The sequence below is a fragment of the Anabrus simplex genome, chromosome 7, assembly GCF_040414725.1.
Source record: "Anabrus simplex isolate iqAnaSimp1 chromosome 7, ASM4041472v1, whole genome shotgun sequence".
In the NCBI taxonomy this organism is placed as follows: Eukaryota; Metazoa; Arthropoda; class Insecta; order Orthoptera; family Tettigoniidae; genus Anabrus; species Anabrus simplex.
Window position 1 is genome coordinate 230,287,590 of NC_090271.1, and position 27,771 is coordinate 230,315,360.

Here is a 27,771-nt window from a genome sequence, read left to right on the forward strand (position 1 = left end):
TTTGTCAATGAAAGAGAATTTTAGTAAATGAAAAGAGAACAAGGCTCATCCTAAAATACTTAACAAAAGAACACAGAAATTTCAATAAAGGTGAAAGAGTTTTAAGACATCTCACAGACTAGAATTGGAATGTGAATTTCTAGATCTGAAAGGTGTTAAAGGATTACTTATGTTCTTGACAATAGTGTGGGTTCAGAACTACAACTGATCTTATAGAAACAGTGAAACAAGTTTCATATAGCTAGTACCTGTCTCTCAACTCCGCCACTGGGAGATACCACGGAAATCCCAGTGCCAGTCCCAAGCCTGGATAAAGGGAGAGGGTCCATGGCTGGTTATCGAGTCTCAGTGTGGTCACCAATGCCGAGTAGGTGTCTACAGTAAATACTGAGAAATGCTAGAGTTGGTGGGTTCGCCTACCTAACAGTAACCAACAAATCCTACTCCCTAAGAAGGTGGGTGAGGGCGAGTATCCGGGACCTTAAAACGGGATGTTCTCAGCTACGGTATGGTAACACAGAAAGAAGGTTCCCTGGTCCTCCAGGTTGGGGGTTGTGCGGAGGGCATACGAGACATACCTACAGAGATAGCCGGATGGATAAACTGATGATGACTAAGCAAAGAAGAGGAAAAGGAAAAGGAAAACGAGATGTTATTTTTGGAACATAGAATGTGCTAAGCCTGCACCAAGAGGGAGCCTCTAGGAATCTGAAGGAGGTCTTAAAGAATTCCCGTATAAGGTGCTGATTGCTGCATTGCAATAAATCAGATGGAAAGGTGCGGATATTATGGATTCAAGAAATTACTCCATATTCTTCAGTGGGGCTTATAAAAAACAGCTGGGAACAGGATTCATGGTAGCAAATGATGTGAAGCAAGCGGTTCTGGGATTCAAACCCATAAATGAGAGACTATGTTACCTACGCTTAAAGTCCTCCCTGTTTAACATAATAGTATTCTGTGCTCATGTTCCAACGGAAGACTCAAGTGAAGATATGAGAGATGAATTCTACAGTGTACTCAAGAAAGAATATGATGCGGCTCCAAGACATGATGCTAAGATTGTTCTCGGAGACATGAATGCTAAAGTAGGAAGAGAAGAAGCATATAAACCAACGATTGGACTGCATGGCGTCCACATGGAAAGTAATGATAATGGACTTCGGCTTGTAGACTTTGCAATAGCACACGAGATGGCTATCTCCAGTACGTATTCCTCACGGAAAAATATTCACAAGGTAACATGGAAATCCCCCGATGGAGAGACAGAGAATCAAATCAATCACGTTGTTATCAACAGAAGACATGGGTCAGACGTTATGAACGTCAGGACAAAGAGGGGGGGGGGGGGGCAGATGCAGACTCGGACCACTATCTTGTGATAATGGAAGTACAGACAGAGAATAGCCAATATCAGGAAGATACAGGGAAAGAAGTCTTTGAAATATGATGTACAGGCACTGCATAGAGATGACAAGAAGGAAAGCTATAGAGCAGTGGTTGCTGAAAAGCTCAGAGGTCGAGAGCAAGAACTAGGAGGAGCTACAGTGACTCATCAGTGGAAAGTATTACATGATACTTTGAAGAGTGCAGCCACAGAAACAGTGGGATTTCAGGAACCTGTTAGGAGATCAGAATGGTATGACGATGAGTGTCAGGCAGTAGTCTTAAGGCGTAATGAAGCAAGAGAAAAAACACTGCAGCGAAGAACAAGAGCAAGCAATGAGAGATTCCAACAAGCTAGACTAGAGGCGAAGAAGGTATTGAGAAAGAAGAGGGAGTGGGAAAAAGAGAAGTTACAGCAGATCGAGGAAATGCAGAGCAGAAAGGAGGTCAGAGCAATGTTCCAGGGAGCTAGGGAAATTAAGGGATTCCAGCCAAGGACAGTATGTTGTAAGGATAAAGTTGGCCACTTGATTGGAGATGAGAATGGGATAAGGGAAAGGTGGGCAGAATATTTTGAAGCCCTTCTGAACCCTATAGAAGAAAAAATTCAGGAATTGTAAGAGCAGGTGGGAGATGGTCAGCTGGTTGTAGATGGCGAGGAGGAAAACGTGCCTGAAGTGGCCTTAGAAGAGGTGAAGGAGGCAATATCCCTCATGCATAATAACCGTGCACCAGGAGAAGATGCCATTCCAGCTGAGCTCTTCAAGTATGGTGGGGAGGAAGTTTGTAGGAAGCTGCATAACCTCATTTGTGCAGTGTGAGAAAGTGAAGATATACCAGAGGATTGGAACACAGCGGTCATCTGCCCCATTCATAAAAAGAACAAGAAGACAGTATGTAGCAACTACCATGGGATCTCGCTTCTCAATGTGGCATATAAGATCTTCTCAAAAGTGTTAGCAAGGAGATTAGAAGCATATGCAGAGAAAGAACTGGGTGAATACAAGTGTGGATTTCGATGGAACAGGTCAACACTTGATCACATCATGACATTATGACTAATCCTGGAGAAATGCCACAAATATAACGTCAACATACACCAACTCTATGTTTATTATAAAGAGGCCTATGAGTGTCCATAGAACCAAGCTACAAATGGTGTTGGAGGAAATGCAGGTGCCAATAGAGATCATCATTCTTGTGAAAATGACATTGAGAAATATCAGAGCTAAAGTGAAAATCCAGGAGAAGCTGACCAGGGAGTTCCCAGTGCGAGGAGAGCTTAGGCAGGGAGATGCTATGTCGATGACCCTCTTCAATCTTTGCCTGGAGCATGTCATTAGGAAAATAAGTTACCACTGATTCCTTTGGGTACCATCTACACCAGGTCGCTTCAGTATACGGCATTTGTAGACGACGTTGTCCTTCTTGGTAGGAACACAAGGGAGTTGATGGAGGCACTGCGGTGCATGTGTGAAAGTTCGAGACACCTGAGGCTGAGAATTAATAATGAAATGACAAAGTATGCGGTGAGCATGAGGGAGAAGAGAAGGTTCCAAGGTGTGAGAGACCTGGAATGGGAAGAAGGAGGGCATGAGAGAGTTGGAAAATTCAGGGGCGAAGCATCAGGGGAGACAGGGTAGACAGCATGTACCCTTAAAATTTCGTGAACAAGAAATTGTCTAGTAAATTCAATCATTTTTATAGAACATTAATCATTTCCAAATACAAGACATTATTGTATTCCCCGCTTTACTTATTTTCGACTCACTTCGGCAATGCTCGGGCTCGCGTCAGTTACATGAAGCACGCAGACAAAAGTAGACGCTGTCCATTCTGTGTATTTTTCCTTTGATTTTCAAAGCTTTCTGATGGAGCAACACTAACGCTATCTGTAGGTGCTGACTGTGGGGCTATTACTTTCCTATAGCGAGATTGCTCCACCCAGTAGACAGACTTACCAGCGTCTCTTCTTGCTCTCATTGGCTAGTATTTGGATCTCAGTTATGAAGATGCTCTTTATTGGCTACCATCTCAGGCATGCTTTAAACGTAATTAATTTGAATTTACTTTATTATAAGACACGTCTAAAAATAAAATAATGATATAATATTATTCAAATACGAAATATAGCAAATTTTCACTTAATAAATGAATGATAGCACCAAAACCCTTCAAGTACATGCATTTTCTTGCCTGCCAATATTAGTTATGGTACGGCATTATAACGGAAACGAACAGTTACAGTTTCAAAGTTACGAATGTGGTGTGAGATGTGAGAGCAAATGGCTAATAGGGTATGCGTGTGCTAGTGTCTTATAATAAAGTGATAGGCCTAAGTGTTAATTTTTCATTATAAAGGAATAGTTACTGGTGATAAAATATAAAGTGCAATTCCTGTTTTCTCATGTTACTGTTACTGGAATAGTTACTGGTGATAAAATATAAAGTGCAATTCCCGTTTTCTCATGTGGCAGTTTGTGTTTCTATCATGGCTTCTGAATTTAACAGTCCTGACTTCGATTCAGTTGTGTACTTACTTAACAATGGTATTTCCTCCTTGTCGCTAGAACAAAAGATAACGATAAAAACTTTACAGAAACAGCCTGTCCTAACATTATCACAACAGGGTGGAAAATTTGTTCGAACATTTCAGAAAAGCTGGTATGATAAATATCAATGGTTGTGTGGAACTGGTAAAGGTCGTGAGCAAAAGTTATTGTGTTTTTATTGCTTGATGTTTGGCGCTGACGGGGAAGATTCTTGGCGCAGAACGGATGTAAACACCATAAAAAATTAAGAAAAAAGCTAAAAAGCACGCGGCATCCGAGAATCATATAAAGTGCGCCGAGAAATTTCACATGCTGGGGCGGTGCCGTATCGATCATGTCGTTTCAGAGGGACAGAGACTACAGGCTATTAAACAAAATGAAATCGTTTCAAAAAATAGGCAAAAATGTCAGCAGATTAGTGGACGTTGTTTGCCACTTAAAGGAATTGCCATTCAGTGGTCATCAAGAAAGTCAATGTTCTTCTTTATGCGCTTTTGGCTACTCTTGACTTACTGGCTTCGGAGGAATCTTTCATGAAAGACCATTTAGAATCAGAAAATGTCTTCAAAGGTACTTCTAGTGGCATACAAAATGATTTGATTAAAGCTGTTACTGTTGCCGTTCAGGAACATATTCGAAAAGAGATAGAATTAGCTGAATTAGTTTCTGTCCAAGCTGACGAAACTACAGACGTTTCCGTTAAATCACAATTAAGTATTACTGTGAGGTATTGTGTTAATGGTAAAGTCGAAGAGCGGTTTCTAGGCTTTAATGACGTGACTGCTGATAAGACTGCTAGGGCTTTAGCTGATGTCATAATCTCAGTTCTGAAAGAATGGAACATTGAAGATACCAGACTCGTATGACAAACATATAACGGAGCTACAGTAATGTCTGGTCATAAAGGAGGTGTCCAGGCAATTGTCAGACAGTCCTATCCTCATGCCACATTCGTACATTGTTACGCCCATCAACTCAATTTGGTTATTCTTCATGCTGCGAAAACTATAAAAGAGGTGAAATTGTTCATATGCAATTTATCTGTCTTCCACACATTCTTCTCTCATTCTTCATGTCGTGCAGAATTGCTGAGGGAGCAAGGTTTTCAGCTTCCTCATCCTTCTCCTACACAATGGAATTATCATTCTCGGGCTGTTATGACCGTGAAAAAATATTATTCCGAGTTGAAAAGAGCAGTGGATCATATAATAAATTCTGACAACTGGGATCCAGAATCAATCCAGACAGCAATAGCAATAGACAATAATTATATTGAACAATCACAAATTTTTGTTCCTCCTCTTAACTCTTTTCTAGAATTTTGTCTACACCGACTTCTTGTTTAGCATTATGCAGTCGAAAACGTCTTCTTATGTAAATTTGTGTATTAAAGAGGTATATATGTATATATTTCGTATGGAACAAATGATCTACATTATTTAACACAAATATGTACATAGTGAATTAAAAATGAATATCAAGACTCTTCGGCCAGGAAAGCGCTGGAGTTGATGCTTTCATGAACTCTTCCTAAACACCTGCGAAGCTACGCTGTGGACACTCCCGAATGATGTGGTTCATCGTCTGTTCTTGAGCTCCGCAGTCACAACAGGTGAATCTAGCCATCCCCATTTGTGCAGCATTGCTTTGCACCTACCACGACCAGTTCGCACGCGGTTTAGTTGGCACCACGTAGGTCTTGGTAGATCACTTCCTGGAACATGCTCGGAAGGATCATCTAATTTGATTTGACGAGATGATGAGAAATCTCTCCACCCTTCCTTCCAGACTTTGTTGATGGTGAAAGGCCCTGATGCTTAACCCAGGAGAACTCGCACTGATATTTTATTGCCAGAACTCGCGCGTGGTCTTTTCGACTGCATAGAATCCATGGGCCATTATTTAATGCACAAATTATTTTTTCGAACACAATACACCGAAATGTCATATCATAGCTTTATTACACAAATGTATGTCTAATCAGCTGAGAAAATATTCTACAAGACACAAAATAAAGATATATTCATTTCAATTGACTACTTTGAACATCTGTCCGTCAGAACTTATGGCTACCGATGTTTAAAAATTGAACTCTGGAAATGTAAAATGCAAACAATAATAAACATTAAAGAATGAAAACCCACTCAAGTCCCAATGCACCAGTCATTAGTAATTTTCATCACCTATGGCTGCTTCAAAACAAATCTCGGAACTTAACACTGAGTGCAATACAGGAAAACTGTTCAGAACTTGCCAGATCTCACAAATGCTGAAGAATTTAGTCATCATCCCCCTCCTCCTGTACGATTTCAACACTTTTCTCCGCGCACTGGACACATGATAGCCACGTGTGCTCTTTACATATGAAACATGAACATGAAATGCATTTAGTTTTGGTTTTCCAATTCTTCTTTCTGTCACAATAAGCACAGCAACTATTGTCTGTCTGATTTACAGTTTAGGGACGTTGGTCCTCCTTTTCAATACCCAAAATGCTACGCAAATGTATCTTTACGAAACACAAAAAAAGGAACAACGCCAAACGCAAGGCCTCGCGCGCGGTGGAAAAGACCGCAACTTCCGTCGAGGTCAGAGTTTCTTCCTCCCGGTAACAATGGACAACAAATTTAGATTAACTGTTACTGCACTAGCGTTGTCAACTCTCCAGCGAAGGATAAGAGAAGCAAGAGCAAGACGAGATGTAAGTTCATTGCAGATTACAAGTGAATAAATGAATGTGCAGTCGAAAAGACTGCGCGGCGAGGCCTCGCGGGTTAATAATGTTATAATCCCAAATAGGCTTCCTGGATTTCAGACGCATGGTTGGTGGATTACTCAGCACTGAGTGAATCGGAAGGTGTTTAAAGTCAGGACAGATGTAAGTTTTCCAAGTTTGGGCAGCAGCTTGTCGTCTTCTCAGTTGGGGAGGAGGTATACTTGCCAGTACGTGCAACTATGGCACAGGGGTTGATCTTAATGTGCCCGTTACGATCCTTAAGGTCTCATTGAGCTGAGTATCCACTCTGTGGACATGAGCACTTCTATACCATACCGGTGCACAGTATTCAGCAACCGAGTAGACCAGTGCAAGGCTTGCCATACGAAGAGTACTTGCATTAGCACCCCATGTTGTGCCAGCTAGTTTGCGAATGATGTTATTCCTGGTCCTAAGTTTTCCTGCAGTATTCTCGAGGTGTTTTCTGTAAGTCAGAGAACGGTCCAGAGTAACTCCCAGGTATTTGGGGTTAGGATTGTTTCTCACCCTTTTTCCGCAGAATGTAATGTTCAGTTCTTGTTTAGAGATTCTATTGTTAAGGTGAAAAGCTGTGACCTCCATTTTCGACGGGTTTGGGCAAAGCCTCCACTGTCTGAAATAGTTTTCTAGTTTCTGTAGATCCTGTGTCAGGATTTCTTCTCCTTCTTCAAGATGGTTAGTTTGAATTTCTATGGCAGAGTCATCAGCATAGCAGAACTTACGGGACATGTTTCTGGTACATCACTTGTATATAGGTTGAAGAACAATGGGGCTAAGACAGAACCTTGAGGGAGGCCATTCTTGATGGTGTATGATTTGCTCATCTTGTCACCTGAACACACTCTGAAATAACGATTCCTTAACATGGTAACGATTCCTTAACAGGGTAGATAACAGGGCAGTGAGTCTTCTACACGTTAGTGCTTGTTTTATATTCAACATTAATCCATCAATCCACACTGTATCATACGCAGCAGTTAAGTCGATGAAAGCCACGGATGTTTTCAATCCTCTTTGGAGACCTGATTCTATAAAGGATGTTAAAGCTAAGACTTGCTCAAAACAGCTTCGTTTTTCCCTGAATCCAGCCTGTTCTGGTGGTATTCTGCTGTCTAATGTGCAGTATATTATGTTGTAAATTAGGCGTTCCAGAATTTTATAGTAAACGCTGAGGAGTGAAATTGGGCGGTAGCTTGCTGGGTTGTCTGCTGGTTTCCCAGGTTTAAGGATTGCGATGATTTTTGCAATTTTGAACTCTGGTGGTGTTTGTCCTTTGGCGAGGATATCTGAGAAGAAATTCCTGAGCCACTTCCTGCCATTATTTCATAGGCGAGTTATAAATTCTGGAAATATACCATCCAGACCAGTTGCTTTTTCAGATTTCAAAGATCGAATTGCTTGATTGAGTTCAGCACTCTTAAAAGGAGAGGAATACAACAGATTATCATCCAGCTGATCATTGATTGCTTTAAGACTCTCTTGTATAATTTTGTATTGGCAGGCATCTATCGGAACATCTTCTGACCTCTTTTTAATGTGTTGAGCGATGGAAGATGGATTCAGTTCTGGAAATCGGCAGTGGTGTTGCTGCTCCAAGTTTTCTAAGAAGTGACCAACCATTGTGACTGGAGTGAGTAAAATCAAGACCTTGTGTTGTGCTATGCCAGTGCTCCCTTCTTTGGGTGTTCAAGGATTGTAGAATCTGCATGCCCAAGGCAGGATCTCTGTTTTCTTCGTATGCTTTAGCAAGCTCTTCAGTCTCTTCATTCCAGCAAGGAATGTAGTTCCTTCTATACCCACGAGGTATGTTACGTTTTGCTGCTCCAATAATTGTTCCAACAAAGCGTTTATAATTCTCTAGTTTAGGTAGAATCCAGCGAAGATGAGAATCAACCTCATGAGAATACTTCATCCATTGCGCTTTCTTGAAGTTCCATCTGGGTTTCTGTTTTGTTGTAATTAATGGGACTTGTAAACCGATGGTTAAAATAATTGGGACGATGCTGGCTGCGCGGAATCTCTGATAGTAAATATCTTGTGTGGAATATGGTTAGCATCCACTGTTATTATGCAGAGATCAGGATTGGTGTCTTTACGCTATCTAGCAGAATGCAAAGATTTTTTTGTCTTTTGCATCGTAGGACGGATGAAGTTGGTTCTGGTCCATCCAATCTGATAGCTTTCCTCCGTTTTCATCATTTTTGTCATACCCCCATGAAGTGTGATGACTGTTGAAATCACCAAGGTAAACACCTGGATGACTTATGTTTGGAAGAGGGGGATCTGGCCAGTGTTCCTGTGGTGGTTTGTACACTGCAGATATTGTTGTTCCCATTACGTTGACAGAGATGGTTTCAGTATTACTTTGTCGGTAGCAAGAACTAACACTGTAGTCGGATATGTCCCGGTGAATGTACATGATAGAACCATAATCTCTGAACCAAGCATGCCTACAATTTTATAACCGGGTATTCTTGCGCTAGAGTCTACCTGATTGTCTTTTAGATGGGTTTCTTGTAGGGCAATGAGATCAATTTTATGTTCTTTAGATAATTTACTCAGGTATTCGCATTTATCTTTGGATATGCCTTCAATGTTCAGTTGTAGGACATGGGCACAAGGTCCAATGCATTTTGAGTTCTGTGTGAATTGGCTCTTAAAGGAGCCATTGGGATAAGTTTGTAGATCATAAAAATCAGGAGAGATATGAGATCTAGTTCGGTTACAGTTTGTTTAGACTTTCTGCGGTCCTGCTCTTGCAGTCCGTTGCCCAGGGTACACCATCTTGGAGGTTGTCTACACGTCGTACCAAAAATTGCCCTTCTTAAGATGGCAGACGAAATGGGTAGGCTCTGTGACCCAGGCAACCGCGTGAAAAGAGAGTAGAGTGCACATCTTCTTTGTGGTCTCCATGGTAGTGATGGCAAACGAAACATAATGGGTGCCAGTTAGAGCAAAATGTTTAAAATAGATATGAGTTTCCCTCTAAGTAGTGATGTCTGTGGAACGATTGTAGCAGTGAACTAGATGGCAGATATTTAGGGCGCAAAACTGATAATAAATATGACCCTAAAACACTATTAAATGAATGTGGACTCACTAGATAACACTAACACAAACTCAGCACCCAAAATAAAATTACAAATACCCACTGGAAACCACAAACAAAGCGCAGTTCTTCTTTACAGATAGATATAAGACACACTACCCCTACACATCTTATTCACTGGTGGCGCCTACTGTATTATGTATATTAAAGAGGTGAAGGTTGCTACTACTAACATCAGATCTCTCAGAAGTGATAAAGTAATTGAAGAAGAAGGTTCTCCTTTGTGTTCAAATGTTGTGAATACTAACCAGGGTCAAAGAAGAGTTGCCTACGAGGTTCTTGATTCAGTGTTGCTTCAGTTAGAAAACACACGAAAGCCTTCATTTCGTACAACTACTTGATGAAACTAAATTTAATATTTATCATTCACAATTTCCCCAACATAATTTAAACAAACTCATGGCCATGTACCCTAAGGTTTTCCATGTAGATCAACTTGAGAACGAACTTATCAACATTTACTTTGATCCTGATGAATATATTCGACCACAGCAATTCCTTCACTTGATGCTATCTATTCCATTAACGTCAGTTTCTAGTGAACACGCTATGAGTGCCTTGAAACAAATTACCTATTTAAGGAATTCTATGACCAATCCGAGACTGTCCAACTTGGGAACTCTAGCTATAGAGAAGGAACTGCTGTGGCATATTAGCAAGACGCCTGACTTCAAGATGAGAGTAATAGACATATTTGCTGAAACGAAGGACGGGCGGATTGAACTCATTTACAAGAATATTGTTTAAGGTGAGTTGTATTAAAATCTATGATTAACCTCTCATTAAATTTACATAACAATGAATTATATTGTTATTTTTAATTCTAAAAGTATGTTGTTATTTGACAGTTCCCTGCAGCCTATTTATTTATTTATTTATTTATTTATTTATTTATTTATTTATTATCGCTTGTTTTCTATGGCGTGGCTCAAGCTATAGAGCCTGCTATTATGCCCAACCACAATACACTAATTTATGTTAAATTCTACAACACACTATAATTGTGCAACTTATAGACTAACTGGTAAAGCTCATGGCATAGATCGTAGGTTAATATTTACATGAAGAAAGTGCATTATCTTACATATGGTCTATAGATTTTGTTCTGATATGTAAGTAATGTTTGCAACACCTTCTTTTGAACAGCTGAGTACTAGGAATTCAGCCGGCAGGGAATTCCACAGGCAGATTCAAGTAGTAGTGGGGATGAATGAATCACTGTTACTACTAGTGTGATGGGTAGGAAAACTTAGCAAGGAGTTAGATAATAACCTTGTTTGGAGATTATTTCTGGATGATAGGTACTGATGGTCATCTCTCAAGTAAACTGGCATTTTGCTCCATAGAACACTATGAATAACTGATACAGAAATAAAAGGAGTGCACGTAGGGTTATACAGTAGGTTGTTACAGGACTTATCTTAGTTTCAGAGTCATTAATATAATATTGATAATATAATTAAATAGCTTTAAAAATATCTGTCTACCCCCTTATTTAGCTCACGCTTCACCACTGGGAGAATTCAAGTACCTGAGTGTCATAGTAACAGAAGACAATGTAGTCAGTGCAGAGATCCAAGCACACATCGCAGCAGGCAATAGATGCTTCTATGCATTTCACAAACTTTTGAAGTCCTCCAGTCTATCTTAGAGGCTTAAGCTCACTGTGTACCTCACCATAATACGGCCAGTAGTTCTTTATGGATGTGAAGCCTGGATGCTTACGGAAAGTGATAAGAACAGGCTCTGGGTGTGGGAAAGAAAAGTGCTGAGGAAGATCTTTGGGGCTGTATGTGAAGAAGGTGAATGGCACATCCGAACAAATCAAGACATGTACCAGCTCTATGCTGCAACAGACCTGGTTGCAGAAGCAAAGAAGAGATGCCTGAGCTACTTGGGGCATGTGGTGAGAAAGGAGAAGGAGAGGGTTCCCAAGAAGGCCCTCGAGCAACACCCTGAAGGCAGGAGGAGGCAAGGAAGACCTAGGAATAAATCGTGGAATGATGTCAGAGAGGATGTGCAGGCGTTGGGAATCTAGAACTGGAGAGGGTGTGCAGCAGACAGAGATGGTTGGGCGACAGCTGTAGGAGAGGCCAGGGTCCTGCATAGACTGTAGCACCAGGTGAGCGAGTACCTGTCTCTCAAAATGCCAAGGTCAAATGAAAGACAGCAGAAAACTATAAATACTAGAAACACTCCTTTTGGGGTGAAGGAGAAATATCTTGCTTTGATTATAGTATTAGTCACTGGACAATACCTAACTAAACTGTAATATCACAATCCATATCATGGCCCTTCAGGGCTGTTGTGCCATGGGGTTTGGTTTTTTTAAATTTTTTTTTGAGACACCTTCTATAGTTAAGTATATACTGTCCACAAGAGAGTACACATTTCAAGTATCGCAATCGGCAACTCCAACTGTCTACAAAGACTGGCAATTTGGAGACAAAATCACAAAGTAAATGTTCAAAACTAATGCTTTACAAGGAGTTTTGAACACTTTCCTCATTGTCATATTAATATTTTAACACTTTTCTCACTCTAACCTTTTCTTTCTTTTAATAAATTACAAACAAAGTTGTAGAATAAGTACCTAAATTCCAACAAAAAATCCACTAATACATTGCATCACTCTTTGAGACAGTTCTACACTGCTGTTGTTCTACGCCTTTAATCCTCACATAACAGACCAACATTACCCAGCCTCACAAATGTTTTAACATTGCATCTCCATAATTCCATCCGTTATTGGAAATGACAAATTTTCCTGCTTACTCATTCTTTGTTGCCAGCATTTCACCCCAGTGTGCCAATTTGGCCACTGGGTAGGCTACTTGAAGCCACAGGCAGTGCCAATGCATTTTGAGAGAGACTGTCTCTTTTGCAAAAATTTATGTCTTTTGACAACCAAAAATGAGTTAGCAGAAAAATTTTTAATTTCCAGTAATGGATGGAATTATGAATTTACTCATTCAGGACAAATATTTCAGGTTTCCTATGGGAATCATTATGTATACCATCCTATCTCCAGACAAATAATGGAATTATATTTTTTACTGGCTATAGCTGTTTTCTTCCCCAACACTTCACCTGCATACACCCCAACATCAGTGGGTAGGGTCTGACACATCCCACTCTGACGAGTCTAGTGTCAGACCTAAGACGAAATGCTGGTTAATAGAGCAAACGCCTGAAAAGCCATACATCTAATTTTTGATCTGATTTTTGATATGCTCTATTGGTGGAAAAATATCTAATTCCCTCCATGGGAATTTAGAATTTCCATCCTAAGCAGATTCGCTCAGATGTTGTTAAGTGCACATTGAATCTCTTCCATAATATTGTGACCCTGGCACAGACTCCAAGAATCTTTGTCTTTTTGGGTACAATCACTTGTAGTTTGAACAAAAATATATTTCTAGGAAATTACGCAGAGAACAACAATCTTTCATGCCAGGGAGTACGAGTATAAGTCATGTTATATCGGGTCCTCGTAGTAAAAGTCACCGATTTAGTTTTCAGCAATTAGCGGAAGAAAATTACTAAAAAATTAAAATACAATTTTCTGAAATATGTTGATGTAGGCCTATACAACTGAAACCCTTTACAACTGATCCTGTCCCTGTTTTTATAAAATTCAAACTTATGTCCTGAACTGCAGCTACTTTTGACTTACACTCTTTATCCCTGGCACAAAAGAAATAATATAAGTATTACTGTATACACAAGTGTTGCTGTAAAATTAGCAATAGTTTTTCTTTCTTTTGACTTCCTATGTTTAATTTTCAAATTTTCCTTTCCGTTAAGAGCTGATGTATTTTCTTTTCATAAGTTTCAAAGCTTACACAGGCCAATTACTCATTTTGTAAACAACTTGGTGGACTGAATAATGGGATCCAAAGGAATTGGAAATAATTAGAAAAAGTTAGAAGATGAAAATGCAGAGATACTAGGAAGTTCCAGATGAAGGGAATTTTTATAACGAAAAATGAATGAGCAAATCTTTCTAGTTAAAACTCAGAGTACAGAAAAACACACACATGTGCATGCGAAAGCAGCAATGTGAAGTAGAATTAAACCAGAAATGACAAAATATAGTGGCAAAGCAAGGGGATTTTGTTGATTGTTGTCAAGTTCTGAGCAGTTGCGTTATGTTCCTCATGCATTATAGAATCTGGAACCTAGTACAGTGGGCACTCAATGGACTGACATATGCCAGTTATTCTTAAATGCACAGCAAGGCAGTCGTGGCATGTCTTGAGTCTAAATTTGCTACTTCCTTTGTTTCTTCCCCCCCCACTTTTCACAGATATTCTTTCACTTTTTTGGTCAGACTGTTTTGGCAATAGCTGCCTTTTGAATGAAGAGGTTTTTCAATGAATGTATTTGATGTACGTTGATGCCTTTCTTGGCCAACAAATCTGCTATTTAATTTTCTGCCAGTCCAATCTGGGAGAGAATCCACTGGAATGCAACACTTTTTCCAAGAGTCTTTCTTATGGTGTGTATCTTCATTGTTTGAGGACACTGCTTGTATTGCTGCTTTAGAGTCGACCAACAGGACAGCTTTCTGAAAAGCCTTATGTCTGGAGAAGCTGATGAGGGCAAGTGAAGTAGGTTCTATTTCACCACCAAAGTTCATTTTGTTTGCACCCACAAGGGCATAGTGACTGGAAAGCTTGCACTAAACTCCTGCTCCTGCCATTTGAGAGCCATCTCTATAGAGTCTTAACCATTCCTCCTCAAAGTAGTACAGATTAATTGTTTCAGTAGCTGAATTTTTAAAAATACAAGATACGTGCCAGTTTTCTGAAAGTTCTATGCTGAGAGGAAGTCTAATGGATTGATGGGTGGGCTGATAGATTTTATTTGAGGCACGATGAGCAATTCTTTCAGGAAGTTTCGGCGTATTTCAATTGGAGCTGGTTAGGAAAGGAATAAACAAGTGTCGAGAGAGAGAGAGAGAGAGAGAGAGAGAGAGAGAGAGAGAGAGAGAGAGAGAGAGAAAGAGAGAAAGAGAGAAAGAGAGAGAGAGAGAAAGAGAGAGAGAGAGAGATATTAGGCTATATATATGACTCTTGGACACCTAATAGCTCTTGGAAAAAGAAAAAGAAACTTTTCTTTTTTAAATATTTAATGGTTGTAGCATCATAATGAGTTTTAAATGTAGTTATACCATGAATTACTCCATTTCAGATAATCTTTTGTTGTTGTTGTTCCTATGGTGGATGTGCAAAAGTCATATCATCCAAGATCTGGCATCCCAGAAGAGCTTGATGATGTTTGGCACTGAGGTGAATGTGAATATGTGACAATTGAAACTGACAAAATAATTAATTATATATATGACTGAGTGGTCAGCGTTAGGTTTTAAGGATTCAATATTTGTTTCCTCAATTGCTCTACTTAAACAAGTAAATAAAACAAATCTCAGGTTGAGGTTTATCTGTGTTTAGGCCCAGTCAAGCAAGTCCAAAGAGTTTTGGCCAGTGCAGACCTATACTATATCCTATGTAAACCATACTGCACGGCACTACTACAAGTTTTGTGAGTTTTTGGCCTAATGATTTGACGGCTTCCTTTCTTGAGGAAGAACCAAATACCATGTGGTTGGTATGACAAGTTTCATCACCAATAGCATCAATTTAGTTGACCAGGTAACTCAACTGTCCTAATAAGGCTACCGAACTCTATCCAAGATCTTCAAACAGAACTGCACAGAACTTACTAGGTTCTTTACGTAAGTCCGTTATACTCATTATTGATGACTCAATGGGCAAGGCAAGTTTACATTAACTGAATAATGGAGATCAGTTCAAAACATTATACTGCATGAAATAAAGAGCAATATATTATCAAAGAATAAAATGGATCAAGCAAAAAAAAAAAACCCAACAACAACCCACAGGCTTTTCCACACAAAAAGTAATGGACTCAATGTTGAACTTTAAAAATAGTCATCTTATATTTTATAGAATGTTTTCTAATTTCTTTATCATCGGAATTTCAGAGTAGTTCTCCTGTACGTCCAGCAACTCATCCACATCACAGGAGAGGGATAGTGACAGAAAGCATGTGCAGTGGCGTGCGGTGAACACATTCATTACCCCAGCTACAAAAAATTAAGCAGTCCCAGCCCCCCACATTACCATTCTCAAATTGATGTTCACGGCACCATCATAACAGAAACTACCACAGATTTTAAACAATGTACTTAATAGTTTCATCCGCTGACACTTTGTAATCGTACAGTTATGATTTTCACAGAAATGTACTGGGACGTTTTGTTCTTTTTAACCTAAACTGATTTGAGTAAATCTTAGCAGGTAATTGACCACAGCTTAAGTTTTACAGTTTTACCCACATACTATGTATTAGGTACAGCGATGACAGACGGGAAAATATTCCTCACGATTCATGAAAAATGCCACACAAATCATAAAAACTTCACCAATAATTCAACAACAACACTACAAAAATTCACAATCCCTACCATTATTACAGGCAAACCCACGAATACACAGCAACAAATAAATAATGTTCTTGTGCTTCGCTTCATGTTTATGCTGGGAGCGTATTGATAAACATCCTCTACACGTGCCATCAATGAACAGATCACAATAAATTTACATATGCTGAAATAAAAAAAAATAAAGTAAATATATATATTACAATTGATTTCATAAATGTCATATGTTGGCTCTATTTTTAGTAGTACGACGATGAGCAAGTGGCTATACTGTTAACATTTTTTTTTTTTCTTCTAGCCTCTCTTGTGTGGCGCTAAATGCTTCTAGTGTTAACTATCACAACTAATTTGTGGCACAACCCTACCCTATCTAGATGGTCTGTCGTCATAAGACTCTGTCAATCTCCAGGAAAGCCCTCCACCTCGCTGCACCAGGACAAGGTGGCTTCAAGTGCACATGTCAACTCAGCAAGTTGAATTCCGCTAGGGTAGCTCTCTTTCGTGCCTGCACAGAAATCTAGCTCACTGATGAGAGCTGAACTACTGTAGAGCAAGCGGATTGCCGAAAGAGCTGCACTTAGCTTGACTTGGCTGTTTCCAATTTTTAAAAAATTTGATTACGTGCATTCTAAGGAATAATATGAAAGTTTATATGCAAAATTCTTCACCCCAGCAGTGCTGAAGTAGATAGAGTTTAGTGCACACCACTGAGTATGTGACTGTGACAGTGCATGATTGAACTACAATGTCAATTGGTACGGTAGCTGTGAAGACCCTATAGCAACCCTGAAAAGTGCTGGCTAATAGGGTCTGATGAAGCTAAAACAAACTCACTTTCACTATCTGCATCTCTCATCAGTATAAATATTATTATAATGCAGGAAGCAGTTAAATTTTCAATAGGATTTCAAAGCAATATAATAAAGCATAATATTCCAAAAGTTTTCAAGACTGTCAAAACAGCCTGTGAGTTTCAAGTCCTACACATCAATAATTCAAAGGAAAAAACAAAAAGCAAAAAGTTTGGTTGAATTATCTACAGGTGCTGCATTCAAAACACTGCAGTTTAAAACAGCTTACAGAAAGTTAGTTAAACTATATAGCCTAAATTATACTAGCCAGTGTTCAACAATGACAAAAGTTACTGCATATTTCACTTTGGCATCAACTTAGTGTAACACTTAGCAGAAACCCAACAGAACTTACTTGGTCCTGGTCTACCACCTGAGACCTGATGCTATAAATGGGGTATGCACCCATTGAAGGAACTCGAGCACCAGGAGAACGAGATCCCTTCGCAGCAGAAAACAATATAGAGCCATTATAATTACAATATATCATACTCCCCATAACCCAAACAGTCACGAGTGATGACAAATAACATCAATAACAATCTATCAAAATTAATCTGAAAAGAATACAAGCATTTTTTAATCAAACAATTTGTTACTTTCTACAAACAGAAGTGCTCAATCCAAATTAGCTTGTATAATAATCTATATGCTATTTTAAGAAATCTTACAGTCACAGGGTGTAATTATATATACTGGTCATTTTATTAGAATCTACACAAAATACATCCTTGTACTTTCAATTAACATCCTATGTGTTCTAGAAAAAAGTCATCTCTGCTTTTTCTGTTGACTAAATAATTACCTAAGTTTTTGAAATTTTCATAGCTTCCAAATCATGGTTCTATTTTTACAGGAAAGATCATATTTTTTCTGCATTGAGGTGAACTTGAATATGTGACAATTAGAACTGATGAAAATTGTTGTAACTATACATATTTGGGCATGAAAACTGATTAATTAAGAATTCTCCTTTGCATTGGGATGGTAATTTTTAATAAAATAAAGCAACTTTCACCATGTGCACCCCTCATGACTTTTACTACTGATCAAATTTTGTGACCAAGTGTACACATCCATGAACACACAAAATTGTTTATGTATAAAGAGAATACTCATTCATACATATTTTTTATTCTAAAATGACAAACAATGGTTTGCCCCAAATTTGTTCAGGTCTATGCAAAATTAGGTGTAATTTAAGTGCTATACTATTTGAAGGTATGTAAAGGAATTCAGTATTTTTTTTCGGGGAACATAAAAGAATATGGATAATACACTATATTTCTATCAATGACCGAACACCTGTAGGTACTAGCTTAACTGGAGCTGCAATAGTGACAACATAACGTAGATCCGACCTTTGCCGCTGTCACAGCCTCTACCCTGCCAAGAAAACTTCCTAGTATATTTTGGTAGATAACTGCAGGTATTTTCTTCCATTCCTCCTGCAACATGGCGAATAATTCTGCAGCCATTTTGGGGCAGTCTGATCTGGCTGTCAATCGATGCTGTACTCATTCTAGAGATGCTCAACTGGTTTTATATCAGGGCTCTGGGCCAGTCATTTCATTTAATTTCATTCCCATTTCTATAAACCACTCGGTCATAGTTTTCACATCATGTTGTGCTGAAAATGAAGAGCCAGTTTCAAATTGTTGATACAGAGTGGATAGCATAGCATTTTGCCTGACAGGCTTCGGAATTCATGGTTCAAGGAACTGAAACCACGACCAAATCATGAAAAACAGGTCCATACCATAACCCATCCCCTGTCAAATTTCAGAGTGGGAATATCACACTCTGTGAATGCCAGATGAGCATTATTTACCAAAGTCCACACATGTCTATCAAACTGCCACTTGGCACTCCACATGAAACACTTTCACTGTTCTAGAGTCCACAGGTAATGTGTTTTGCACCACTGTAACCAGTGGTGAGCATTCAATTTCATGATCATTGGTTTAAATGCAAACACCTCCCAATGAACGGTATCAGTTCCAGATGCAGATGAAGTTTGTTTTTTTAAATTATTTTACAATTTGCTTTACAATGCACCGATACAGATAGGTCTTATAGTGACAATGGGATAGGAAAGGGCTAGGAGTGGGAAAGAAGCAGCTGTGGCCTTAATTAAGGAACAGCCCCAGTGTTTGCCTGGTCTGAAAATGGGAAACCACGGAAAACCATCTTCAGAAATGCCGACAGTGGGGTTCACACCCACTATCTCCTGAATGCAAGCTGATAGCTACCTGACCCAAACTGCACAGCCACTTGCTCGGTGTGAAAGTCTGTGAACACTGTTTCTAACAAAGCTTGGGGGTTTGACTTCACTATACAATGAATGCATCGACAGGATTGACAGTCCTATCTGTTGTTTTTGCTTCTCCGATTGAAGTGGGGATCTTATAAACTATCTAGCATTTCTATTTCATCACTACATCACTCACTGTCGAAGATGGAATTTGAAACTTCCCAGAAATCTCATAGATGGAATGACTGAATTGGTGGGCACCAATAATCACGCCTCTTTCCCCCTCACTAAGCCCTTGTTGTACATCCATTTTGACCGGTGTAGATAGTCAACATTTCTAATGAGTGCTCACAGTTTTATATTATCAATTTCATTTCCGTATCAATAGTTCAACAGTTTACAATTGTAGGTTTGGGGTTCCCCACTTAAGCAATACTTGTATAGTGTTAATTATATGTATTTACACTTAAAAGTACATCATGAGTGCAGGACTAGTTTTGGTCCTCTGTTGGGATAATCTTCAGCTGCTAAATGCATCATGAACATAAATATATCAAGATAGCAATACACTAAATTAAAACTATTACACTATTTAAGATACGTGCAGTTCTAAATTATGGTAATAGCAACTCATGTTAACGTCCTCATCACATATCAGAGTCTGTTCAAGATTCCAAATTGATACCATATGACAGCCAGTATCTCCACGCCGAATATCGGGCTGCAGTAACTAACTCAGCTCCCCAAAGGTGGTGATTATTGTTTTAAGAGTTAATACAACTAGGCAACCATCCTCTACATAACACTAATCAGAAAGAAAAAACTGAAAAGATCCGACACTTTGAAAAAGGAAGGTATTGGCCAAAGACAGACAAAGGCCACAAAGGCGTGAAAATGAAAGACTCCTTAGGCCTCGAATGCTCTAATACCGTTGGGGTCAGAAAAGAACAGCTGACCAAGGGAGGTTGGATAGGATAGATGAAAGTGAGGAACCTGGTACAAGTAAGTGGAAGCAATGTAAGGACTCAGCTGAGAGCCCCGTGGTCACCAACCCACGTTAAGAGCTCTTGGGGCCTCTTACGACAGGCAGGGGATACCGTGGGTGTTATTCTATCACCCCCAGCTTCGGGCAGATAAGCTCTCTTTGGTGGGATGATGGTTCCCACGGGGGAAGAAATGAGACTGAAATCCATCATGCAGGGTCTTCATTCCATGTCAGGAGCAGTCTAGTCTAATTCACCTTTCTGAATAGCATGCAGAATTGTAATTCGAGGGTATAACCTCTTCTCAAGGTGACACCTTAGACAGCCAACCATGTAAAGTCTTTTGAAGAATTCAACAAATTGCAGAGAAGACAGCATTCGGATGACTGATTGGAGCGTCTGAAAACCCAGCGCAGCCAACACATGCAAAAAAACAACAAAAATTAAATCTGAACAAATCTCATTTCTCTCAACACAATGTTAACTCCCTGGGTCAAACTGGAAAATTAAACATCATTACTGACATCATGAACAAACACAATATTCTAACAAGAAATTAGGAACAATGATCAAGACCCTATGGAATCACAAGGATACAGACTTTATAAAGGAATTCCAAGAAAACGAGTCATGAAAAATTACCCACAATTCGGTAATGGATTTCTAATAAATCTCAAAATCATTGGCTCAATTATAAAATTTAAATCTCAATCCTCCAGACTTGCAACCCTAACTCTGAAATCTGCAAATAAGACCTACACAAAATGAAATGGCGTATGGCTTTTGGTGCCAGGAGTGTCCGAGGACAAGTTCGGCTCGCCAGATGCAGGTCTTTCGATTTGACACCTGTAGATGACCTGCGCATCGTGATGAGGATGAAATTATAATGAAGACGACACATACACCCAGCCCCCATGCCAGAGAAATTAACCAATTATGGTTAAAATTCCCGACCCTGCCAGGAATCGAACCCGGGACCCTTGTGACCAAAGGCCAGCACGCTAACCATTTAACCATGGAGCCGGACAGACCTACACAATTATTAATGCACACTCTCCCACCAATCAAAAAAGAAAAATAACACACTAAAGGGCAGAGGATAAACAGAAAAATTCTGGGATCTCCTGGATCAAACATGAATCAATATGTCTCCAACGAACATTAAAATTCTCCTTGGCAATTTTAATGCACAACCGGGACAAGAATAAAGGTACCGAGATATCACTGGAAAATGGCCAGTACATAAAAAAATAAACAAAAATGGTCAAATATTGACTGAAATTTGCAGAAACCACGACCTTCTCTCAAAATCAACGTGCTTTCAAAAGGAAACCCCACTTTTAAGAACCCTCAGATCATATGTTTTCATCCCAAATTAATAGAAATCAAACTAACTTTAACTGACACAAATTCCAAGGGGAGAAGTGTCAAAAGCTTTTACAATAAAAACTGGCCTCAAACAAGCTGACTGATTATCTCCACTACTTTTCAATATGGCTCTCTATTACACCATGAAACTCTGGCAAAAGGTAAAGCCACCTAAATCAACTCTGGAGCAAAACCCTCAATAACAACAAACTGCTTGGGATTTGCAGACAATTTAGCTATCTTAGCCCTTGTCTTGGAAGAAGTTCATGACTAGATCATCAGTCTCAAAAAAAAAAAAATTGCCCTAAAAATAGGATTACAAACATCCTTTGAGAAAACTGAGGTCATGCCCATGAAATCCCTGAGCATAAATAAAGTCTTCATAAATAATAAAAGCATTAACATAGTTATACAATTTAAATATCTTGGAGAAATCATCACACACAATTTAAATGAGAAAGTAACATGTATAAACAGAACTAACAAAATGAAAAACTCTCAATTTATCACCGGATCAATGTATAATAAGAAATACCAGTCAACAGACACTAAGATCCAACACTATAAAAATGTAACTCTCCCAGAAGCTATTTACACTTACACCCTGTTCCGAATTAAAAAAGAAAGAACTGACCAGCTCCTCAAAAGTGAAAGAATAATAATCATCAGAACTTGCATAAATAGAAAATAAGAGGTCGAAAGAACCTGGAGAATCCTTCCCAAGCAAAATGTCTATCAAGAGACTGATACAGTCACCAGCACAATGAAGAAAAAAAGAATACCTTATTTCTTTAAAAAGTCTTGCTACTGCCAGAAAATCAGCTTTTACAACAACTTGTGTTGAGAAATCTTGGAAAGAAGACAGGAGGGCAATGGATCCACGAAATTCAGCAAGATCTCAAAGCAGTTGGACTTGAGATAGCAGATGCAAAGAACAAAAATAAAATCAACATATTTCTTAAGAATCAAATTTTCAGCAGAAATGACATAGAAAGGCTATAGCGATTTCACACCAATTGAGAAAATTACAAATAGAGAAGCAAAAAGCTAAAATTGTTCCACCTATTCAATACCTTTTATTATGTAAGGATTACATCAATTCAGGACTAGTTTTGATCTCATATGACCACCTTCAGCCAAAAATAATTATATATACTATACTCGATGAGATTGAAACTAGTCCTGAATTTATGTAATCCTTAAATAGTAACAGGTGGAACAATTTTAGCTTTTTGCATCTCTATTTGTAATTGCATTTCAATACAGAGCAGCATGAAACACCACTTATGATGAGAAATTTACAAACAGAATGAATTAAAAAGTACTGGGAAAATCACAAGAACCAAATAGTACAACTTTCAAAGAGAAAGTGAATGTAGAACGACTCAAGTGGTCCAATGTGGTCAATAAAATTATCAATAAAATTATTATTATTTATTTACACGATTGTTCCCCTTAAGGAGAGCGACTGAAGAATACATAATGTTGTCTTCAGGCTTTTTCCTCTTTTCTTCCCAAACTCCCGTCATCCTCTCTGAATGCTTCCTCTTCCGCTCCTCTGTCCACCTTTTCCCACGTTGTTGTGATGTTCTTGACGCAAATTTTACATTTGTGATTTTATTTCAGCACTCGGTGTGGTCCTCGAGATTCGCTATGTTGATCTGTTGTAGGTCGCTCTGAACCTCTTTTAGTCATTCCGTACTGCATTTACTCTTTGTTACGATGTTGAGTAGTTTCTTTGCCATTCTGGAGTTGTCCATTCTGTAAATATGTGCAAAATTTTGCTTGGCATTTTTGATTTCATCCGTAATGGTGTTTATTATTTCATAGAGATCGTTCTGCGGTCTCTTCATCCAGATGCCATTTATCTTGATTGCCCCATAAATCTTCTGAAGAATTTTTTGTTCCAGTTTTTCTATGTCTTTAATTTTAGAAGACCATAATCACCAGTTTTGGCTGTATAGGTTGCTTCTGAAAGAATTACTGTTTTACAGTGCCGTAATTTTGCATCTATCGAAATACTTTTCTTGTTGTAGTGAGCCCACGTTGTTTGTAGGCCTTCTGTAGCTTGGTGATTCTTTGTTCACTGGCGATCTGGTTTAGTCCCGAAGACTGTATAGTTTCACCAAGGTATTTAAAATGACTTACTTGTGCGATATTACCGTATTGTATGATTAGAGGGGATTTATTTTCTGGCTGTCTTTCCATATACTAGGTTTACTCATAAGAGATTTGTAGTCCAGTTTTACGTGCAATTTCATGTAGTTTCTCCACTGCGTGTATCGCTTCAGTTCTGTTGTCTGTAATAATGTCAATGTCGTCCACGAAAGCGAGACACTTGACTATAATTTGGTTTTATTTTTTGATACCTAGATGGATGCCCTTTACATGAGGTTCCCATTCTCTAATGATCTTTTCTAGGACAATATTGAAAGGATAGGGGATAGTCAATCCCCCTGTTGGACTCCAGTTTTTATTTCAAAGGGCTCTGGTATTTCGCCCATGTATTTCACTTTGGATACTGTTCCTGTAAGTGTCTGTTCAATGATGTTTCGAGTCTTTCTATCAAGTGATAAAAATCATTGTTGTCCGTATTGAAGATACTGAATGTAGGATGCTAAATGGTTTATTTTGTCACCTATTCAATACATATAAATTTTAACATTTAGGAATTTATTATTAATTCCGCTTGAGACATGTTTCAGCCTTCATTGAGGGCATCATCAGTCAAATTACCTCCTCAAGGAAAAAATCAGGTACCTCATTAGTATTTAACATGCACAAATTAATACACATTACAATGGGAAAATAAAGTACGAGAAACTCTTGTACAATGGTGATGGTTAAACAATATAAGTTTATAGAATAAGAAGTCGGCACCAATGCTTAAAATTACTGGGTAATTATAGCAGAGTTCAGCAGTGGTGCTCTGAAGAATAATTGATGCACTCATAGGAAATTATAAAGTTTATAAAATTATTTACAGTATAACAGTTGGGGGGAAAGGGTATAGTGCTCGGCGTCAATGTTTTTAACAAAACTTACTGGCAATGGTTGGTAACTATACAGTAAATTTACATTATCCAATTGAACAGTTGAGAATTTACAGTTTATATACATATTTACAAGAGAGCAGCTTGGTGAGCAAGGATATAAAAAAGTATTTTACCAAGTGTGTCCCGTTGCTTTAGTCGTTGGAAGATGATTGTAACATTTACATATCAGAAATATGCAGAGTGGTTTAATCTTAGTTAATAATCACAGGGGGCAGGGAAAATATTCCATAGCCAAATGAGGTTCTATAGGCATCAAACAGAAAGTTGTCTGGTTGAAACACCGGGTTCGGTACGGTGAACTGGTCAGCGTGGACAGAGACTCAATGGGTGTCATTGAGTAAACAGTGCATTTGAATGGCAACAATGATGGCAGTTATTTGTAGGTAATGTATTACTGGGAATATGTTGCAGGTTGAATCCCTCGCTTTTTCTTAGTTGACTGCTTGTAGCTTGGAATGATGTGTGAAAACATCGGTGTGAGATGTCGGTGAGACTTAAATTGATATTATTTCATGAATGAATGTATGGAGGAACTCGGGACGAAGTTGCAGTATTTTGTTGCTGGTCTGGTGAAATAGAATGGAGTTGCTTATGCTGTGAACTGCAGTGGAGAGATTAGAATGTATACGGTAACTATAGAGTCAGAGCGATGTAGCTGGGACGAGGCATCTCTTCATTTTGTCTGCGAAGAGGAGCCGTAGTGGCACGCCATATTCGTGCCGATGTGCGCTGGAATTCTAGCGTGTTGTTGGAGTTGTGTTGTAGGAAGTGGAAGTTATCTGTAATCGAGATGTTAATAGTATTAGTTGGTGTGTAAGAAAAGATCATGGTAAGTAATGAAGAGTAAATGTTATGTTACATACCTGATGTGTCGTTGAGAGGCAATATGTTGATGTATGTTGGTTGACTATGAAGGAGGCACAGTCTGTAATACACACGTGGTTGGCAATGGCGGCGGGAGGGGGTGGGGAGCTTTAGGAGGGAGGAGCATGGGCGGAGTTCATGCGCAGAGGTGAGTTGTCGGAATGGAGGAAGGTAGAGTGGAGGGGTGAGCTTGTTATGTGTTGGGAGTGCTGGTTGATAAAGTGTTGGTTTGAAAAAAGAGGGAGGGGGTGGGGGGGATGTACGGACTCGAAAAAATTACGTGGATAGTATTGATGTCTTTTTATTAATGCGGTTGAATGTTATTCGCTTGTGTTGTACCCCATCGATACAACACGAGAAATAAAATCCACTTGACCAACAAAAACGCTACAACACCCAACACAAGCGAATAACATTCAACCGCATTAATAAAAAGACATCAATACTATCCACGTAATTTTTCGAGTCCGTACATCCCCCCACCCCCTCCCTTTTTACAAACCAACACTTTATCAACCAGCACTCCCAACACATAACAAGCTCACCCCTCCACTCTACCTTCCTCCATTCCGACAACTCACCTCTGCGCATGAACTCCGCCCATGCTCCTCCCTTCTAAAGCTCCCCACCCCCTCCCGCCGCCATTGCCAACCACGTGTGTATTACCGACTGTGCCTCCTTCATAGTCAACCAACATACATCAACATATTGCCTCTCAACGACACATCAGGTATGTAACATAACATTTACTCTTCATTACTTACCATGATCTTTTCTTACACACCAACTAATACTATTAACATCTCGATTACAGATAACTTCCACTTCCTACAACACAACTCCAACAACACGCTAGAATTCCAGCGCACATCGGCACGAATATGGCGTGCCACTACGGCTCCTCTTTGCAGACAAAATGAAGAGATGCCTCGTCCCAGCTACATCGCTCTGATTCTATAGTTACTGTATACATTCTAATCTCTCCACTGCAGTTCACAGCATAAGCAACTCCATTCTATTTCACCAGACCAGCAACAAAATACTGCAACTTCGTCCCAAGGTCCTCCATACATTCATTCATGAAATAATATCAATTTAAGTCTCACCGACATCTCACACCGATGTTTTCACACATCATTCCAAGCTACAACCAGTCAACTAAGAAAAAGCGAAGGATTCAACCTGCAACATATTCCCAGTAATACATTACCTACAAATAACTGCCATCATTGTTGCCATTCAAATGCACTGTTTACTCAATGACACCCATTGAGTCTCTGTCCACGCTGACCAGTTCACCGTACCGAACCCGGTGTTTCAACCAGACAACTTTCTGTTTGATGCCTATAGAACCTCATTTGGCTATGGAATATTTTCCCTGCCCCCTGTGATTATTAACTAAGATTAAACCACTCTGCATATTTCTGATATGTAAATGTTACAATCATCTTCAAACGATTAAAGCAATGGGACACACTTGGTAAAATACTTTTTTTATATTCTTGCTCACCAAGCTGCTCTCTTGTAAATATGTATATAAACTGTAAATTCTCAACTGTTCAATTGGATAATGTAAATTTACTGTATAGTTACCAACCATTGCCAGTAAGTTTTGTTAAAAACATTGACGCCGAGCACTATACCCCCCCCCCCCCGACTATTATACTGTAAATAATTTTATAAACTTTATAATTTCCTATGAGTGCATCAGTTATTCTCCAGAGCACCACTGCTGAACTCTGCTATAATTACCCAGTAACCATCACCATTGTACAAGAGTTTCTCATACTTAATTTTCCCATTGTAATGTGTATTAATTTGTGCATGTTAAATACTAATCAGGTACCTGATTTTTGCCTTGAGGAGGTAATTTGACTGATGATGCCCTCAATGAAGGCCGAAACATGTCTCAAGCGGAATTAATAATAAATTCCTAAATGTTAAAATTTATATGTATTGAATAGGTGACAAAATAAACCATTTAGCATCCTACATTCTTTCTATCAATCCCGAATTCTTCCATGATTTTGAAGAGGGTTTCACGGTCTACTGAGTCATATGCCTGTCTGAAGTTGATAAATGTAATTACTGTATTTCTGCATTTCCTCATTTGTAGCATCGTCT

The 27,771-nt window shown here is 39.0% G+C and overlaps 1 protein-coding gene across 2 annotated transcripts in view; it reads right to left on the reverse strand.

The window, feature by feature from the left end:
- Nucleotides 1-27,771, reverse strand: part of sky (GTPase-activating protein skywalker) — a 392,630-nt gene that overhangs the window by 88,728 nt on the left and 276,131 nt on the right. Inside the window, exons 8-9 of one of the 2 annotated variants that reach the window (XM_067151606.2) lie at nucleotides 19,400-19,428; nucleotides 17,478-17,565 (exon numbers count right to left, since the gene is read on the reverse strand). The exons of the other annotated variant lie outside the window; for it this stretch is intronic. Of the exons in view, the coding sequence (XP_067007707.2) occupies nucleotides 17,478-17,565; nucleotides 19,400-19,428 (117 nt within the window). The remainder of the gene's footprint in view (nucleotides 1-17,477; nucleotides 17,566-19,399; nucleotides 19,429-27,771) is intronic. 2 annotated transcript variants of the gene reach the window in all.